General features: G+C 45.4%; 1 protein-coding gene across 3 annotated transcripts in view; it reads left to right on the forward strand.

The window, feature by feature from the left end:
* Positions 1–20571, forward strand: part of HOMER3 (homer scaffold protein 3) — a 57367-nt gene that overhangs the window by 21068 nt on the left and 15728 nt on the right. For 2 of the 3 annotated variants that reach the window (XM_061600744.1, XM_061600745.1), the window contains exons 5-7: positions 17–124; positions 10905–11026; positions 13364–13529. In XM_061600744.1, the coding sequence (XP_061456728.1) occupies positions 17–124; positions 10905–11026; positions 13364–13529 (396 nt within the window). The remainder of the gene's footprint in view (positions 1–16; positions 125–10904; positions 11027–13363; positions 13530–20571) is intronic. The other variant, XM_061600746.1, reaches the window with a different exon arrangement.

The following is a 20571-nucleotide window of genomic DNA, read 5'->3' on the forward strand; positions in this document are numbered from 1 at the left end:
TCCACTGCGGCAACAGTTTGCAGAGAAGTTCCAAGAAGTGAAGGAAGCTGCTCGCTTGGCCAGGGAGAAATCGCAGGATAAGACGGAGTTGACCAGCCCAGCCCTCAGTCTGACTTCCCACCAGGTAAGCAGTCAGCATAGACTGGGAGCCCCATCCTCACCCATCCCCATACTGAAGGGCGTGGCTAAATTTAGTATGAACTAAAATTATTCACTAGAATGGAGGAATTTGCCTCATATCAGGCATCAGGAACCTCTGGCCTGCAGGCCAAAATGGGCCCACTCGGGACTTAATTTGGCCCGTGAGGCCATTTTCCCCCACCCATGCCTCCCTGCCCCACATCTGTCATCAGGCATGGTAGGGATGGAGGAGAAATTTGATGCAGTTCACATTTAAAGACGAACTTGCTGAATTTGCATTTTCGCAGCAGTGCAAAAACCAAAAGAGCCATCCTTTGAATTTCACACTTCTCTCATGGATGACAGAGGTCTCCAAGCGGGTAGTGTAGCTCCCCCTACAGCTCAGAGACAGGACGCTTCAGCAAATACTTTTGCCCCCCCCCTTGTTCAGGCAGTTCGTTTCCTGTCTCAGCTCAGAGTAAATCCTATTTGATTTCTCTGTTCTTCTCCTCACTGCAGACTGTATGCTTCCTCTTTTTTCCTATTGTATATGTCTCTCTGTCCTCCCCTCATACCTTTCTCTGGTTATTCATAAAAAAAGGGGGGGGGAATTCTCTTATTTAATTTTTTTCTCTTTCTTCACTAACAACGGAAGGCTGCCCGTTTTTCTGTTTTTTACATTTCTCTTCCTTCATAATTACTTACCTTAAAAAAAAACACTATCTGCTTATCAACTTCTCCTGAATCTCCGCTTTCTGTTCAATCATGGATAAAGCTAAGGGGCAAACTACGGCATAATCATGAAAGAAAAAACATCTTAACCTGGGTAGTACTCAGCGGTAACCATGATCAGTTTCCAGTTGATGCAGCTTCCCGCCGTTTTGCAGCGAAAGCCCACTACGGGAGCCGATGACTCTGATGAGGGAACTTCATCACGCTCTTGTTTTAGCAGCCTGTCTAGGTCCACAAATAATTGCCACAGAGCTGAGGTATTCCCAGGTGGGGAGTCCACAGAGGTGGCCCTATTGCCTGTGGGGGTGAGGGAAGCGGTGGTGCCAGAAGGGAGCGGAGTGACAGCGCCCGCCATTTCAGAGCTCAGGACGGTGACAGGCACCATTTTGGATCACTGTGGAGTGGCAATGCCCACAATGGTGGCACTCAAGAGGACTGTAGCCTCCACTATTTTGAATGAGGGCAGAGCAGCACCACCCGCCTCTGTGGCACCTCCACCATCCACTGCATTGCGCGTTGCTGCCCTGTCAGAGGCACGGCACCCGTGATCTCCGGACCCACCATACCTTTCCCCAAATAAGACTACGGAGCTGGAGCTGCTGTTTTCAGATGAGGAAGAGGCAGTATCTTTGGCGCAGAGTTGGCAGATTCAAACTTTGGAACAGCTGTATGTAAGGAGGCCTACTGGGCCGCCACGGAGTGTCCCCCCTTTCAGACTTAGAGCAGGAGCAGCCGTCAGTGGTACAGCTGTAGAAACAACCGCCCAAGGTCCTGTTGTCTGATCTTTTCCCCCCTGCGGCGCTCCAACAACTTAAGGATGCCATGATTGGTGATTTGGCTTCTGAATTGGCGAAGGGAGGGGCACCAAAGCGATCCCTACCTCCCCCACAGGGCGCAATGGACATATACTCCCCCGCAGTTAAAGAGACACTCAAGGGGGCAGCAGCGAGATATTTTGCCATCCCCTAGCCCTTTCGCAGCTGCTAGAGGGCATAGTTCTAGGAGCTAGGCAGCATCTTGAGACTGAAGGGAAGAATATGGTAGAAGAAGGGGAATGGAGTGATGGTTCGGTCTAGATTAATTAGTTTCAACAAGACCATTCATAGATATATATTACCCTCCTTTGTTTTCCAAAGTAGTAACTGCTCTGGATTTATCTCCAACCCAGCAAAAGCAGCAGCGGACCCAGCCTCCAAAAGTGCCCTACCTGTCCCAAAAACATCAAGTAGGTATATTCCATTACCAGCTCCATTTAAGGACATTATGAAATCAGAGTGGGATTTACCACTTCAGTGCAGATAGGGTGTTAATTATGCAAATAAGTTTTATGTTCTACATGCTGATGTTGTGGAGCAACTCAGGACTCCGGTGATGGATGACCCGGTTTCTGCTCTATTTTCCCATGCGCTTTGGAGATGCACAGCTGAAAGATCCAAATGAGTGAAGGTCAGTTATAGCCCTCAAATGCTCTCATGATGCTAAAGCTCTGTCAATACATGTTTCCGTTGCAGCTTCCATATTTGCTAGGGTGGCACTGCTTGGGTAGAAGATCTGTTAGATAATGCTAATCAGGATCCAGCTAGAGTTAGGAAAAATCTGCTGAAAGTTTTCAGATCCTTAACATTTATAGCAGACGTGACTATGGACTCGGCAGTAGTCGCTCAAAGGCACCTCAGGTTGAACCATTGGATGCTTCCTCACCTGCTAATTTAGCTCCGGTCCCCTTTTCTGGATCTAAGTTGTTTGGTGAGGAGGCTCTAAAGGATGTCCTGGTAGAGACTAAGGACAAAAAGAAGATGATGCCATCACAAAGATGAGAAGACAAACGTTCATATAGGTGCCCTTTTGCCTCCTATTAGTCCTATCAGTCCTTTTGTGGCTCCAGACTTGCAGGACAAGGTATGGACTTCAGAAGTGGCCATCCCTCTTGGAATAGACCGAGGTTCCAGCAGTAGCCCCAACAAGCCCCTTTCTCCAGGAATTCTTACAGTCAAGGGAGGCAGGGATGCCAGAACCAACAGCGATTCTGACTCAATTGCACTGCCGCCAGTTGGGGGAAGACTCAGCAAGTTTTTCCATTGCTGGCAGGATGCCACTCAGGACAAGTGGGTACTCAAGATTGTCGGGGAGGGATACAGGATAGAGTTGATGGAGTACCCACCTGCCAGGTTTCTTCCTTCACCTGTTTCCAGGTCCAGCATGAAGAAGCAAGGGGTCTAAAACGAGATTCATCACTTATTAGACATCCCTGCAATCAAGGAAGTTCCTTCCGAGGAATTTTTCTCAGGGCTCTACTCAGTCGTCTTCTTGGTAGGGAAGAAGGACTGCATGTGCTGCAAGGTACTTGATCTCAAATTCCTCAACCAATTTGTCACCCAACGGAAATTCAGGATGGAGACCTTTTCATCCATAAGGGAGACCCTTCAGCCCCAGGACTTCCTAGCATCAGTGGAATTGAAAGTGACCTATCTGCATGTCCCAATATTCCCAGCACATAGGCGGCTGTTACATTTTTATTACAACGTGGCCCATTATCAATTCAAAGTCCTACCTTTCAGCCTGGCCTCTGCACTGAGAGTTTTTACCAAGGTAATGGTGACATTGGTGGCCAGTCTTCAGATGCAAGGTCTGCACATATATTCTTATCTGATCTCCTGATTTTGTCCAAATCACTCCATCAGGCCCGGGAGGACGCCCAGATAGCATTAGCCTACCTGAAGGACCATGGCTTCTTCGTGAACACTCAGAAGAGCCAGCTCAGTCTGTCCCAATAGCTGCAGCACCTGGGAGCATGGTTGGACACAGTCCAACAGTCCATCTTGCTCTCACCAGAGAGAATTTAGAAAATTGAGGCAATGGCTGCGCCTCTGACTCGAGTTCGTTTGGCAGATGTCATGGTGCTCGCAAAGCTGTTAGACATGATGGCATCGGATATAGGGATTACTCCATGGGCTCACTTGCACTCATGCCCACTAGCAGCTACTCCTCCGTTACAAGGAGGACATAGCGCACTGCAGACACAGCTACGTACCAGTTCCTCGGCAGGTCAAGAAGTCCCTGCTGTGGTGGGCGTCGTCAGCATACCTGCAAAGAAGCATCCTTCTGCAGGATCTGCCTCGTTCATTCTTCACCACCGATGCAAATCTAAGGGGATGGGGATCCCATTGCCAAGGGCAGTACGTACAAGGTTTGTGGTCACCAGTAGAATCGCGCAGAAGCATCTAATGGCTGGAGCTATGGGTGGCACATCTTGCCCTCCGCTACTTCTCCCACACCCTGAAGTTTCCAGATGTCATAATATAGACCGACAACGATGACTCAGGCTCATTTAAACAAACAAGGAGGTACTCGATCGATGGCCATCCATACAGAAGCAATGGCAATACTATTGTGGGCAATGCGGCATATTTTGTCGGTCATGGCAGAATACATTCAGGACCATTTGAACATTACAGCAGACTGGTTGAGCCGCCAGCAACTGTTCCCAGGGGAATGGGACCTCAACAAGACAGTGTTCCACTCTCTCCAGGCAAGGTTCGGCAGGTCCAAGATAGACCTCTTTGCCTCCAAGGAAAACCATCAGAGGCAACATTTTTTCTCTCAATTCCTGACTTGGGGGGCCGAGCAGACAGATGCTCTGGCAGTTCCTTGGCCAAAGGGCCTACTTTATGCGTTCCCTCCAACTCCACTGTTGTCCAGGGTGCTAAAGAAGATTCAATCAGAGAAGGCACATGTCGTGCTGATAGCTCCCTATTGGCCAAGACGTCCCTGGTTCTTGGATATCATCCAACTGGCAGTGTCACCAACATTCCATCTCCCGGAGCGCCCAGAACTGCTCCACCAGGGTCCTCTCCTTCATCCGGACCCTCAGTGGCTTCAGCCGACCACATGGGAATTGAGCACAAGCGACTCCTAATCTCGGGACTTTCCCCACCAGTAGTGAATACCAACTTAGCAGCAAGATGGGCTTTGACCATTCAAAGTTACCAGGCAACATGGAAGGCGTTTTCTATATGGTGCAATAAACATGGTAGTATCCCTGAGTCAACCAAAATACTTTTGTTTCTACAAGACAATCTTCAGATGGGTGTGCATCCTAATACTCTGAAGAGGCAGGCATCAGCCTTACCATCTGTTTTGCAAGTGCAGGGGTTCCGACACTCTGTCTTCCCATCTGTTAATGAAAAGATTTCTCCAGGGAGCTACAGCCATCAGCTCGCCAGTCCACCACTGCTTTCCAACCTGGAGTCTGCACTGCATTTTTTCTGCTCTACAAGGCCTCCCTTTGAGCCACTGAGATCAGTCTCTTTAAGGATTCTCGCATTCAAGACAGTCGTCTTGGTGGCTATTACGTTGGCGCGTAGGGTGTCAGAGCTGCAGGCTCTATCCATCAATAAACACCTTTGTACGTTTCACAAAGACAGAGTGGTGCTACGCACTGACCGGGCCTTCACCTCCAAGGTGAACACAGCCTTTCACAGACACCAGTAAATAATCATTCCTTCTTTCTGCCCTAACCCTTCCCACCCCAGAGAGAAGGTGTGGCACTCACTAGATGCTAGGTGTGCACTCAAGGTGTACATTGGGAGAACCAAGCCATTCAGGCAGTCTGAATCCCTATTTGTGTCTTTCCATCCTGCCACCATGGGAAAAGGAGTGTCAAGTCCAACCCTAGCTCGCTGGATTCGGGCTTGCATCTCATTGGTATATGAGGCCTTTCACTTACCTTCACCTTTGCACATTACAGCACGCTCTACCAAGTCTGCCGCCACTTCAGCAGCTTTTCCTGCAAATGCTCCCATACTAGATATTTGTAGAGCAGCGACCTGGTCCAATCCTAGTACCTTCACAAGACACTACAAAATTGACCTTTGTGCCTCAGCAGAGGCTTCATTTGGTCGCAGGGTTCTGCAGCAGGTCCTGCCTTCCTCTGACCCACCCTAGGTCTGCAGCTTTAGTACGTCCCACTTGGAGACCTCTGTCATCCATGAGAGAAGGAGCAGTTTGTTTTTACCTTAAATGGTGTTTCTTCATGGATGACAAGAGGTCTCCAAGGCCCACCCTTGCCGTATTTTTCTGGTGGAGGGGATGAAGTCATTGAGTGCCATGACTCTTTCTGTTTGGTTTGTTGTCGGTCATTTGACCATGTTCCTAACATGCTGTGTTTCTATTAAGTTTGTTGTGCGGTTGAGTGTTCTCTTGTTTGTATGCCTTGTTTTCATCCTTGAGTTTTCTGTTGAGGCTGACTTCTGGAGCTTTTCCAAGAAATGAACTGAGCTCAACAAGAGGGGAGGAGCAAAAGTATTTGCTGAAGCGTTTCCTGTCTCTGAGCTGTAGGGGGAGCTACGCTACCCACTTGCAGATCTCTGTCAACCATGAAGAAACACAGTTTAGGGTAAGAACAAACTGTTCCTTCCCTGAATTTTGCAATACAGTTCTCCAGCTAATGTGTACAGAAATGCTTATACTGCAGTAACAACTGCATATGTTAGTCAAAATAAAAATGCATATTAGGGAAAAATGGCTTTGCAAAAATGTGCATATTAGGAGAAACATACACTGAAATGCTGAAGGATTTTCACGAGGAATTGGGGGGGGAAACAAATTCATAAACGGATGTGGAAATGTGGAGAACTGACTTCCGGGAAGGGTGACTTCGCTTGTGCCTGCTTTTGGGACAGGCTCCCGCCTCAAAAGAAGCTTATTCAGATATAAATCAGTCAGAACATTTTTTTTTTTGACTGATGAAATTTCTCCCGGGCAGGGAGAAACGTAGAGATCAACCTCAAAGCCTGTTTTTGTTGGGAGGACTGGATTTCATTAATTTATGAGATAAGGTCCAGCCAACAATGCCGGACGGACTTTCTAACAAGCTCTATCTGCTTAAGCGATACGTTTATCTTTTCTTCAAAGAGAGAACGGACTAACAGGCAAGCACCCTTCTTTCTATTATTTTTTTTACTTGGTTTAAATTGTTGCAGCAAAAGGAGATTTGTCAGATTGATCGGCTTTGGACAACTTCTGGGTGAGATATAGCTCTTCTCTGTTATTCACGAAATTAACAGCTTATCTCTGTTTCTGTCGCAAAAAGCTGTCCTGGAAGTGCATTCTAAAGATAATAAACAGAAGAGGGATTTCTATTCCTGATTTCTATTCCGAGGAATATTATATTGTCTGGGACTATTCTTTTTTTGGTCTATTTTATTTTGACGAATCTGCTTCTTCACGACGCCACTAACTGTTTTGATGCTGGGAACTAAATTTGTTTTGCATTCTTGCACAAGAGAGATAAGGCAGGTTGCTCTGTTTATACTGTGATGTCATCAAGCCTGGAATATTAACCCAATTGTTGTTGAAATAAGAAGAGGTTCTTCTTTATTTTTGTTTTGCTTTGTTTTCGTGGTTTTAAAAATGGCAATCAAGAAAGTGGCTGAGAATCTGGAAGTAATTATGTTTCAGAAAATAATGGATGAGATTGAGATAACGAAACAAACCCTGCGACAGGGTAGTAAGGAGCTGAAAATTGAACTGAGCAAAATGACGCAGGAGCTTAAAGAATTAGGGGACCCTGTGAGAGAGGAGAATGAGATCAGAGATGAGAAAAGAAAAAATAAAGGGAAGATACAAGCCCTGGAGATTGGAACAAATGTGGAATTGGAAAAAGATCTGGAGTTTATGGATTTTAGAAATAAAATCTACTGTTTGGAATTTAACGTTATCTCTGAAGAAATTAATGAAGATATTAGAGATAAAGTTATCAATGGCTTGGATAATCTTCTGGACTGGAATGATGTGATGGAGCTTGATATAGAGAAAATCTATGGAATTAACTGCAGCCATGTGACAATGGAAAAACTCTTAAGAGATGAGCCAGTGCATTTTGTAAAAAAGAAGAACACAGATATGACTTTACAACAGTATTTCAGCAACTTATTCAGAATGGATGGCAAGAAAATATTTGGGATAGAGGAAATTCCCATCAGACTCTTATTGTATGACTATGGCTACAACAGCAAGATTATTATGGAATACTGATAATGGAAGATTGGACACTGAAATTACTGGACTTAACAGGACTATTGAAGATGGAAGATGGAACTAATAGGGATAATGGAATAATGGCTATTGAAATTATTGGACCTAACAGATTCTGATGAGATGGATTAATCGAAATGTTTATTTGGACTATGGTTATGACAATAAGATTATTATAATTATTAACGAGATGGATTAATTGACATGTTTATTTGGAGAAAAATTGATAGATATATTTCTTAAAGAATTGAAACCTCTCTTTGACTTTTTGTGGAAAGAATAAAGTAATGTTTATGAGATTTGATGATTAATTAAGATAACTACTGGAGGAAAGTGATTTTATAATATGATTTAAGAGACAGGATTGTTATATATTGTAGACCTATAACTGATTTGATATGTGACAAATGGGAAGTCAACATTTTATTTTATTTTATTGTTTAATCATTTTTGTTTTGTTTTGTTTTTTGTCTTTGAATGTTTTATGATTTTGTTTTCTATGCTTTATGAAAATTTGAATAAAAATTATTAAAAAAAAAAAAAAGGAAATGTGGAGAACTGACCTTAAGACTAGAGAAATGAGGAACTGATATTGACAGATTCATCCATCCGCAGGTGTGGGACAGATAAATCTGCAGCTGCAAAAGAACCATCAGGCTCCTGCTGGGAGGAAGGGCGGGATACAAATTAAATAATAAATAAATAAATAAATAAAATTTATTTAAGCACCCTCCCAATCCTTCCCTTTAATGTTCTGCCATCTGACATCATGTGATTGACTCTGCCTGCCTGCCAAAGTGACCCACAACAGGGAGTGTGGCTGCACAGGGTCAAACCCGCCAGCCAGATCCTGTTCCTCACCCCTGCTTTATACCAAGTTAAAGTTTTTGTCCAGCCCAGCGTTGTCTACTTATGACTGGCAGCAGCTCTGCAGGGTCTCGGGCAGAGAAGGGTCTTTTCCCCATCACCTGACCCTTTTTAAACTGGAGATGCTCAGGACTAAAGCAGGTGCCCTGCCATCCTGAGCTGTGGTCCCTCCAGCAAAAGAAGAGCAGATCTGAGGCAAGTTATACTGAAGCTGTTGAGGAGCTGCCTAGCCGAGAGGCAGTTGAATAATAATAATAATTATAATAAATAAATTTTATTTGTTAGTCACCTATCTGTCCGATTTCACGGACACTCTAGGCGACTTACAACCACAATTAAAATACAATATACAGTTCATTTCATATCAAAAACATCTATTAATACAACAAAAAGCTAGTCCACCCCAAAGTTATAGGCCTGCCTGAATAGCCAGGTCTTTAAAGCTCGGTGAAAACCCATCAGGGAGGGGGCATGTCAAAGATCATAAGGGAGAGAGCTCCAGAGGGTGGGGGCCACAACCAAGAATGCCCTCTCCCTGGTCCGCACCAGCCTAGCTGTTTTGGCCGGTGGGACCGAGAGGAGGTCCTGTGTGGCTGATCTTGTGAGGTGGCCTACTTGATGATACTGGAGGCGGTCCTTCAGATAAACTGGGCCAAAACCGTTTAGGGTTTTAAAGGTCAGCACCAACACCTTGAATTGGGCCCAGTAAACCACTGGTAACCAGCGTATATCTACTAACACTGGGGTAATATGATCCCAGTGACGGCTATGCTTAATCAAGCGTGCCGCCACATTCTGTACCAGCTGCAGTTTCCGGACTGTTTTCAAGGGTAACCCCACATAGAGCGCATTACAGTAGTCCAAGCGAGAGGAGACCAGAGCATGTATCACCTGCGGGAGCAGATGTACAGGAAGGTAGGGTCGCAGCCTCTGTATCAGATGAAGTTGATACCAAGCTGCCCAGCTCACTGCTGAAACCTGAGCCTCCATGGACAGCTGGGAGTCAAGAATGACCCCTAGGCTGCGGACCTGGTCCTTCAGGAGCAATCTAACCCCATTCAGGATCAAGTCGATGTCTCCCAACCTTCTCCTGTCACCCACGAGCAACACCTTGGTCTTATCGGGGTTTAGCTTCAGCCTGTTCTCACCCATCCATCCACTTACGGACTCCAGGCACTTGGACATGGTTTCCACAGCCAACCCTTCCCCTCCCTGGACCACCAGTAGCTACAGTCCTTGGTTCCTCCTACCAAGTAGGCCTTGCCAAGCCAGCACCTAGCCTGGAGTGGGTGGGGCTGTGGATCCGTGTGCCGCTTCTTGCAAGCATCCCTCCCATCAGGAAAGGTCACCCCAGAGGCTTCAGTGATGATCCTGGGGCTGTGCATGGGCTTCCGTATGCCTCGGCTGCTGGGAGACAGAGTGGTTTGTTTGCCACCACCATGCTGAGATGGCGAAAGTTAGGCCCTTTCTGCAACCAGATTTGAACAGAAATGGCTTTGGAGACCAATCCAATGCTGGCCAGCTGGCAAAACAGGTGCCAAATCCTGGGGGGTTATGCTTGGAGGGGACACTTCCCTGTCACCTCTACAATGCAGGCGAGAGGTGGCTGCTTCCCTCTGATCTCCTGGGTAACGGGAACAGACGAATGTATCTGGGGGACAGAGGACACTGCGTTCCTGGGGCTAGGCACAGATGGATGAGCAGCTCATGAGGAGGAGGGAGTGTGAACAGTCCCTTGGCCTGGAGTAGCAAGAGGGAGAAGAGGAGGAGCTTTGCATCACTCCCGGTGTGTGTGTGTGTTAATAGAACCATTATCGTAATACTTACATTTTTTCCGAAGTGCTTTTGGCTATCTAATTGCAGTACTATGGTTCCAACAGAACAGGCTCAGTAGAATGTTGAATGTCCAGTGGCAAAGAATTCCAGCGGAACAGCAAAAAAAGGGGGAAGAGAGAGAGAGAGAGATGAAGTTCTAGGTTTGGATCCCAATGGGATTGATCACGGGGTGGGGTGGGAATGCCTTTGCGTGTGTAAGATCCTTTCTTCCTAGAATACTGCCTTGAGGCAGGGAGTGGCCCTTGAAGGCACCCGAAAACAGATTCTGCCTTGCATTCCCTGACACCCACACCCCTGCTCTCCTTGCCCCATAGATCCTGCCCAGCCCTGTCATTAGTTCCAATGGTCCTGGAGAGGACAAGCTGTTCCGGAGCCAGAGCGCTGACATGGAGGTGACAACGGAGAGGGAGCGGATCAAGAAGATGCTCTCAGAAGGGTGAGGACTGGAGGGGGATGGGCACTGCTTGCTGTGAAGCCCAGGTCTGTTGGTGTTTGTGTCTGCAGATAAAAGGAACAGCATCAGGACACTTGCAAAGCATTCCTGCATGGCAGCTGTCCCAGAGACATTGGTTGCCCAAGGGAAATTATAATTGTGTAAGTGCATATGCCCCCCCCGTTACCTTATTGTATATCAAGTCGCATAACAGAAGCAAGTGAAATGATCAAGAGGTGTCTCCATGCAGTATTTTGTTAAATGTCAATCACTTATTGCTGCCTTATCACGTGACAGTGTGGCTAGTATTTTCTAAGCACTGTACAGAGTTTGACAAGACAAGACCGTTCCTAGCCACACAGCCTCACAATCTGATCGATATGATAAAAGAGTGAGGGAAGCGAGCAGATTTCAGGTGTCGATTCTTGAAGTTGCCTAATCTCAACAGTATCATCTGATTTGGACAAGTGGGCCAGTGGGCCACCAATTGCATTGGCTTCCGATCCATTTCTGGACTCGGCTCAAAGTCCTGGTTTTGACTTTTCAGGCCCTCAACAGCTTGGTGCCAGAGTACGTGAAAGGGGTGGTTGGTGCTCACTGGGATGGGTAGGGCAAAAGGCAGGGAGGCCCAGACGGCGAGTGAACCCTCTCCTCCCCCCAGCTGAGTTCTACAAAGGCAACACAGACTGAGGAGGAGAAGGGAGCTGACAGCCTTACCGGTTGCAAGGCTGGTTCAGGACAGACTGAGGCTAAGCCTCCACTGGTACCTGAAGGCCCACCTGTCTCCACGTACACCTGACCGTACGCTTTGTCAGAGGGCCTTCGCTTGAGGCCCCTGCCATCTGGAGTTCAGCCAGGTAATTGTAGTGGTGGAATGCTAGTTACCTTGCTTCCACTTTGATGCCGTTTCAGCACCGGGCAAGTGTTTTCCCAGGTCTTTTTAACACTTGCTTGACTTAACACTTCTCAGAAAACATTTGGGTTTCATGCAGCTAACTCTTGTTTTTAGTGCAGCCTTGTATTTAACCTGGTAGCCATCGGTGACTATAAATTACATGCAGGCAACTATATGCAATTCCAGGCAGGCAGGTGAGCAGGCCCTACCCCTCCAGCCAAGAGACCAAGTGGGTTGCCAGAGGACTTCTCCATACCTCCTCTGCCTGCCCCCAAGAAGTCTATTATTATTAGGCTTGCTAATATCATCATTATTATTATTCTTTGCAAGCTAGTCAGTGGGCTTCGGACAATGAAGCAGCGGCTGCTGCAATGCTCACTTTCTTCTTCCCTCCCCATTCCTTCTTCCTTTTGCATTGTGTCTGAGAGATTGTGAGCCAGCAGGCAGGGGCTGCCTTCTCTTTCAATGCAATCCAACTCAGGGCAAGCCGGCAGAAGAGGAGCTAGTGGGAAGGTCCACGGCACCCAGTTGCCATTCAAAAGCCTCTGGGCCAGCTGAACACCAGCTCAGGCAGCAGCTGCATGCAGGAACTAGAAAAGAAAAATTGGCCCTCACAAATACCCCTGCCAGAGAGTAAGCATTCTACGTTGGCTTCCATTGCAAGTATTTTCTTAGACCAACCTTTTTCCCTGCATAAATTTCCCCTGGATTGGGACCTGCAGGAGTTCTCCAAACATGAGTAGGATGTGGCCTAAGTCCCTCCCCTTTGGCCTGTTCTCCAGCACACCTTACGCTAGTTTCCATCGGCTCCCCTTCCACCCAGCTGGGTTCTGGCTCTGCTGCGGCTGAGCTGGCATGAGGGGCTTCAGCATAGCCTGGCTGAACCGGGACCCCACCATATCCAACTCCCATCAGCCAGGCGTAAATAGCAATTGGATTGCGCCCTTAAGGCTGTGTCCCTTTTTAGTCCTGCCCAGAGTAGGCCCATTACTACTATGTAATAATGGACATGACCAATTTAGGTGCCTTAATTGCAGTGGGTCTACTCTAAGTAAAACTTAGTTTTGTTCTTATTTCTAGATCTCATCACATATCCAGAAATGTCCTGAAGCGATTTACAATAATAACATATAAAACAATAAATACACTGAAAATAAAATAATACAAATATAAAATGCTAAAAGTATTCATCCAAAGAAAAAGTCATCTAAAACATCTTAAAATATCCGTCCCCTTAGAAACGTGTAAGCACTTTCATGAGGGTTATAGTAGTAGTAATATTTACAAGGCTCTTTTAGTGTATATTCTATATTTTATATTGTTTTTTAATTTAAATAATGTAAGTGGCCCTGGAAACACAATGGATTAAAAAGCAGGGTATCAATGTAGAACATCTGTCAGTGTCTTTAACACTGTTGGTGTCCCCCGCCCCCCACAACCTCCAGCTCCGTCTGCGAAGTCCAGTGGGAAGCTGAATTCTTCAGTCTGCAAGATAACAACAACAAGCTTGTGGCCGCCTTGCACGAAGCCAACGCCAACGTGGAGCAGTGGAAGAAACAGCTGGCAGCCTATCAGGAGGAGACAGACACCTTGAGGCAGCGAGTGAGTAAGGTGGGGCCTTTGGGAGGATGGAGCCTCTAGAGCAGCCTTTCCCAACCAGTGTGCCTCCAGATGTTGTTGGACTACAACTCCCATCAGCCTCAGCCAGCATTGCCAATGGTCAGGAAAGATGGTAATTGTGGTCCAACAACATCTCCTTCACTTCCAGGCCCTGCATGCCCCAGAATGTCCTGCTGATATCCTCTCATTTTTCATGCCACAAATATTCCAGAGTTTTGTTTTTGTTCAGCTTTTGTTGTGCCGTAGGCAGGTCGGCAATTAATGTGGCAACAATTAGGAAAGCGTCTCAGAACAACTATTAAAGTGGAACGATGTGTGGACAGTCCAGGATAAATCCACAACTAATGCACTATTTTTGTGTCAATGACATATTACAAAATACACCTGCAAAAAAACCCATCACCAGTCTAGAGAAGCCCACTGTATTTCTCCCCCCCCGAATTAATGATTCCCTATTATTTGCACTCCTCTAAAAGAATAACAATTGCCTGCTATCAGATAACCCTCTTCCCAGGGTTCTGAATGAGATGGGGGTTGTTGGTCAGTGGTGCAGAAAATGTCTGCATGTGAAAGTCCTCTGGCACTCCGGTTAAAAGAGACCTGAGACCCTGGAGAGCCACTGCAGATCAGACCATGCTGGTCTTGATGGACAAATAAGTCTGACCCGGTAGGAAGCAAATTCTTGTATCCACCCTGTCCCATGTATGACTAGAAGGCAGGAGCAGTGACTCGCATAGAGACCTCCTCTGAGGGCAGGCAATTCTGCAATATCTCTGCATTTGAGTGATTGGGTGATACAGTCCTACCTGGTGCAGAGGCAGAACTAGCCACTTCCCAGTGGAGGCTGAACGGAGGCAAACGCAGATCAGTGACTCACACTGAGATATAATAGACAGCCTCCAAGGAAAGGTAATTTGTATAGGGAGCAACTGATCTGATTGTAGAGATATGGCAATATCATCCTTCTTCCCCAGCAGAAGCTTGATTGGTTGGAGGCAGCAAAGCAAAGACTTGTGAAAAGATGCTCCTCTCTGGGGTCAGGTCCTCGCCGGAGATTGCTTAATTAGGCTCCTTCCCGCACATGGGGAGTTGTAGCCGCAGCGCAGAGCTTGGGAATTGACACTAGATATCACTGGGAAGTATTTCAATACTTGCAGAAGAGAGAGAGATGCAATTTACTTTCCCAGCTCTGTTTCCAGAGATTGCCTCACAGGTTTTCCCCATCTTGCTGCAGCCACTTGGCATGGCAGAAGATGCTCTTGGCTTGCTAATATTAGCTCGTGCCCAAGGTCAAGGTTAGACAGGGGCCGGCTAGGGAGAGAGACAAATTGCCCCTCGTTAAGCTCCAGTAGCAAGGCCCTGTTGCAATCAGACAAAGAATTGCCCCACACTGACTGGACATCTCCTTTTTGCTAAATAAATAAATAAACACACGCACAACACCCTCTCTCTCCCCTCATCTTTTTGTAAACATTGTGTGGCACACCTTAACCTGTATCCGTGAGCATGTGGCTTGAATGTGTAATTACATAGGGTCATATGTAATACCAGTTGTCCATTAGCTCAGTACCGTCTATGCTGGCTGGCAGCAACTCACTCCCCCCTTCAGGGTTTTTCAGACAGGGAGTCGTCTGAAATGAGACCTTCTGCATGCAAAGCAGGTGTTCAGCTTTTCTGCATTCCTGCAGGGTAGGGGGCTGGCCTGCCCTCCGCCGCCACCCCCATACCCTTTCTCTCTCTTCCAAACTGTTAACCATCAAAACCTGTTTTCATCGACAAGCACAAACCCATCTTGATCAATTGTAGAAAGGTGGGCAGCCAGCATTTTAAACAAACCGATTTAAATAGAGACCCTGGAAATGTCTTTGCGGGTGGGGGATTCTGAAGAAAATCCTCTCAATGTGGATTAGCTCTCAGGGAAATGTAAGGTGATAGCCAATGTTAGTCATACTCAGAGTATACCTATTAATTTCAGTGGGTGTACTCTGATACCACCCTTTGATTCATTTTTTTCTTCTTTACATCATTATATTTTGTTGTGTTTTTAACTTTCGTATTGGAGCTAGGGGTGTGTTTCTTATTTATTTATTTGTGGTAGAGGTTTTTTAACTCTGAAGCAGCAGACGAAGATAAACACACATCATAATATTGACAAAAACCAAGAAAACTAATTAAAAAAAAAAACCCTCTGGAAAAAAAAAGGAAGCAACAGAAAGCTCCAGCAGTAGAAGCCCAAACACCCTTTGAAAAATAACTTTTCACATGTCACCATGGGCGGGGAGAACCTTAAGGCATAAAAATGGAGTGGCACACCTTGATGCGTAACATTATGCCCTTAAAATTGTATAACAAGCTTTAAGATTAACGGACGGATGGACAGACATTTCAACAGTTAAGTCGCAAAACGGACATTTGAAACTCTCTGCCCCATTAAGTTCACAACAGGTTTTACTCCCAGGTAACAGTCCCATTAAACTCAAAGAGACTAACATGCATAAGATTGCACTATTTGTGCAGAATTTAAATATATCATATTCTGGTTTTATTTACGGTCAACGGACCACAAATACATATGATTAAATGTATGAATGCACGAAAGAGTGCACATTAATACAGACCAGAGAAAATTCACAAAATTATAAAAAATACATGTCAACAAATATAATCAGCAAACAGTTTAAATATGTTTAGCACAGAACATTTAAGTCTAGGAGAATCTGATTGCCATGGTTCTGCAGGGTAAGGCACTGAATACTGGATGCAGACGAACGCTTCCCGAGAACCTTTGCTCCCATTAAAAGAAGTTCTAGCCCTTATGACTTGAATGTTTATGGACAATGCTTGTGGAAAACTGAGAAGCCAGAGAGGGGGCTGATCAAGGTTTTTGGGGAGGGTTTTTTTTGGGGGGGGGGAGTGAGCAATGTGAGGATTCAGTGCCCCTACCCCATGGCTGTAAACATACTAGTTGCCAGATCAAAGCGTTTCCATTAGGTGGGGGAACAGGTTGATCTGCCAATCAGTTGCAAAATCTGTTTGAAGCTGAATTAAGAAAAGCAAAACACTCAAGCTGCTCCCACCAGGTTTTACAATAAAAAGGGGCAGGGTTTGACTAGTGTCATGGAGTGTGTTTCTACCCCATGTCTAAGGAAACTGGAATAAATTGCACAGAAGGCTGGTGCAAATTCACTGTACTTGCATAATTTATAGAGGTCGTTGAATTCAGCTTTTCTTTTGGGTTGCCCAAGTACCACATTTTAAATATTTTCCAGTATGAAATCCGTAGACTCTGTCCATACCCCTAAGAATGCATGCCTATTTGTGATAGCACCCTAGTTCTCCTTGCTGGGCTTGTGGAGGAAAGAGTCTGAGCATTCGGTCTGATTTGTTTGCAGGGAGATTAGAGGACATTGGCTGTTTAGTGAGCATTCTTTCCTATTTGTTTGTGGGGAGGTTAGATGACATTGCATCAAAGTAAATGTTATCCCAAGTAGAATAGCGGCAGATTTATTTATTTATTTATTACATTTATATACCACCCCATGGCCAAAGCTCTATGGGCGGTTTACAAAAATTAAAAACATTGGACATTAAAAACAAATATACAATTTTAAGACCATACAAAGTTTAAAACCAAGAAGCACAGATAAACAAGTTAAAAGACCTGGGGTCAGAGCTCAGCACATGCTGTTAGGATGCCTGGAAGGAAAAGGAAAGTCTTGATCTGGCGCCGAAACGATAACAATGTTGGCCCCCAGGCAAACTTCATTGGGAAGATCATTCCTTAATTTGGGGGCCACCACTGAATTTAGAAGTGCAGGCCCCCTCACAGCCACACTCCCTTCTAAGACTGTACAATAAGAAGAAGGTTTCAGTCTCTGGGATTGATTCATGAGTTGTTTGGGCACCAGGAATCCCTGGGGCCTTGAAGAGCTGCTGTTTCCCCTTCCCCTGCACTTGGCTGGTGGCTTCTGTCTCTGTGTAATCTCCATCTGAGATCAAGTACTTCTTAAAAGTTATTTTCTGCAGATTCTACTACACAGTAAGTATGGGTGGATGTTTAAAAAATCCCCACGGTATACATGTCTGCTTAGAAGTAAGCCTAAGTCTAGGCTAAGAGATAGTGACTGGCCCAAGTGAGCTTCAGGGCTGAGTGGGGACTTCAAATCCTTTTTGTTCAAAAAAGAAAAAATGCTATAGTTATTATGAAGTATTAATAACTAACAATAGCAAATGAATGCTCGATTTTTGACTATTTTATCCCAGCATGAGCATCTGAAGAAAACTGCTGTAAATTAAATCACTTTCAACCCCCTCCATTTGAAATACAGAGCCTGATCTTGCTCTGAATGTAGCATTGCCAGCCTAAGATCAGCAGATGAAAGACCTAGAGTAACATAACTCCACACACCCCAACAGAAGCATCCAGATGCACCCCGCTGTGTATTGAGCTACACACACTCCCCCCCCCCATTTTTTTGCTTTCCCTTTCTTAACTCCTGGCATTGGGCTGGAACAAAACCACACATCTCCCCCCCCCCTTGGATTTCTCTCTCTCTCTCTCACACACACACACACAGAGTTTGTGTGTTTGTCCATGCAGAGTAGATACCATTGGTCTGCCACACCTGATCTTGCCAGAAGTGAGCTCCACTGAACTCAGTGGGACTTACTGCTGAGTAGACATGTAAAAGATTGCACTGCCAGTGATTTCAAGAACATTTTAAAGGCTAGGGAGATATTAATCCATTTTGTCTAAAGAATGTTGTTGAAAATCAAGAGCTGTAAGCTGATGAATGAATGTTGCATCCCAACATTATAGGGATGACTGCTCCAAAACAGTAAGGTACCAGTCTGAGAAGGTTACCCCTTTAGACTGGAGTCCTGGGATTTCATTTGCTTTGTCAGAGTTTTCTGACAATCTTCTTCTGGTTGTGAAATACACACTTACCTGGTAGTAAGTCCAATTGAACACAGTGGGGCTTACTTCTGAGTGAGCATGCGTAGGAATGGGTTGTGAGGTTGCTTGTTGTTTTGATTTTTGATTCTGTTATATTTACTGTATTTATATATCTTGCTTGTTTTATCTTTTATGTACACCGCCCAGAGAGCCTTTTTGGCTTAGGGCGGTATATAAATTAAATAAAATAAAAAATAAATAAATAATCCAAGGCACATTTACTTAGGAGTAAGTCAAATTGAATTCAGTGGGATTTACTTTCAAGTAAACATGCATAGGAATGGGCTGTAATACTCTCCCTCCCTCTCCAGCTAGCCCTAGAACAGGTTTTTAAAAACAAGCGGGGGGGGGAGGTGCAGACCATAGTTTAGGAGCCTCTGCTTAAAGAATTAAAGAAAATAAATGTGTGGGTGGCCTGGCTATCCATCCTCCTCTCCTCTCTGTAAACTCTCTCACTGTTGTTGACCTTACCTTCTTGACTCTGCTCCTGGTGACTCTCCTTCCACAACAGCCAGTGGGAGCCAATCAGCATAAAAGGGGATTAATCCTGATTGCTGATTGGCTGTAGTGCTGGCTGAAGACACAGGGACCTGGGAGGGAGTGGCTCCAGTCCCACAGCCGGCTATTCCCCACTTTCCAGTGCATCTTTTGGAGAAGCAGGTTTGTCACTCCAAATCAGCTTTAATTGCATAATCTGAATTTGCCTGTGTATGTCTGAATCCCACCTGCAAAATAGCGACAACCTGGAAGTGCTGAGAAAGTCCTGGGAAATTAATTCTAGGCTTGGCAGCTTTCTCTCCCCACACCCACCCAACTCCCCCAGCTTTGCTCCACAGTTCTTTTAACCACAGCCTGGTGACTCCATAATGAAAACAGAGTGAAGCTTTACTCCACTGAATAACCCTCAGCACCCTGGGAAACTATGCCTGCACAGTCAACCCAAAACTGGCCCCCTTCCAGCCTCATCTGCGCCTTTTATCTACAGCAGTTGGTTTCATTGTGGCTAGTCCCTGGAGAACCTCTGTGGTTTTCTCGGTGGGCTTTTATTGGGTAGCTGATGCTTCTGAAATTCTCCTTGCCCGATCTTTCTCCCTGGAATTTAGAATTTCAGGTCACTTGGGGTCCTTTCAGTCAGAGAGTAGGAAGGGACATAACACTGCAAAAAGTCCTTGAGATTTTGCATGTGGCAACAGATTTTTTTAACTTAACAGATTTTCCCCAGAAAGGGAAAATGCAAATTAAAGGTGGGGGTGAATGAATGAATGAATGAATGGTTTTATTACGGTCACAGACCAGATATTAAAAAAGAAAAACAGGAAGAAAGATTAAAACATTTAAAAAACAATGCTACCGAAATTCCTACATTCCTAAATTAAAGGTGGGGGGTGGAATGCAGCCCAATAGCTAAGGTGGTGCAAATGGTTGCACCCCCTGAACTGTGCTTCACCACCACCCCATATTTTTTGGGGGGGGGGAATTGTGTTTTTAATTTGTAATATGACAGATAATGACAGACTCTGTTAAAGAACGGCAGCTTGTTTTAAGAACAGGAGCAATTAAAGGATAGGACCCTCTGAAAAATTCAGTGAATAAGGCAGGGCGAGTGCAGAACAAAAGCGTCATCGGGAGGAGCCCCAACAAGTCTGCTCACTGAAGACTTTCCCTGACAGGGTGGATTGTTCATTATCACAATCACTCAATAAATTACTTAAGAGATCCTGGGGGGAAAAGCATGTACAGTAACATGACTCTTGAAGAGTTAAAGATTAGAACTTTGTATTATGGGCTAGAGTTCGACTCCACTCCTTGGACATTCCTTTGCTTTGCGTTTCAGTTTCACTTCCAGCTGTGTTCTTTACCCAGACAGCAATAAAGAAGCATGTTTGTCTGCACTAAAAAGTGAGAGTTAATTTATTCTGCAGTTATGATGAATTGAGCAGGGTTGGGTGCTTATTGCTAAATGGTGAAATAAAGAGGTGATCTAAAAGTGTACCCTAAGGTACCCTTTACCCTCAGTTACCCTTTACCCTCAGTTACCCTTTAAAGCACTCACTACACTCAGTCATAGTGGCGGGT

Source organism: Rhineura floridana, chromosome 18 (genome assembly GCF_030035675.1).
Source record: "Rhineura floridana isolate rRhiFlo1 chromosome 18, rRhiFlo1.hap2, whole genome shotgun sequence".
Taxonomy (NCBI): domain Eukaryota; kingdom Metazoa; phylum Chordata; class Lepidosauria; order Squamata; family Rhineuridae; genus Rhineura; species Rhineura floridana.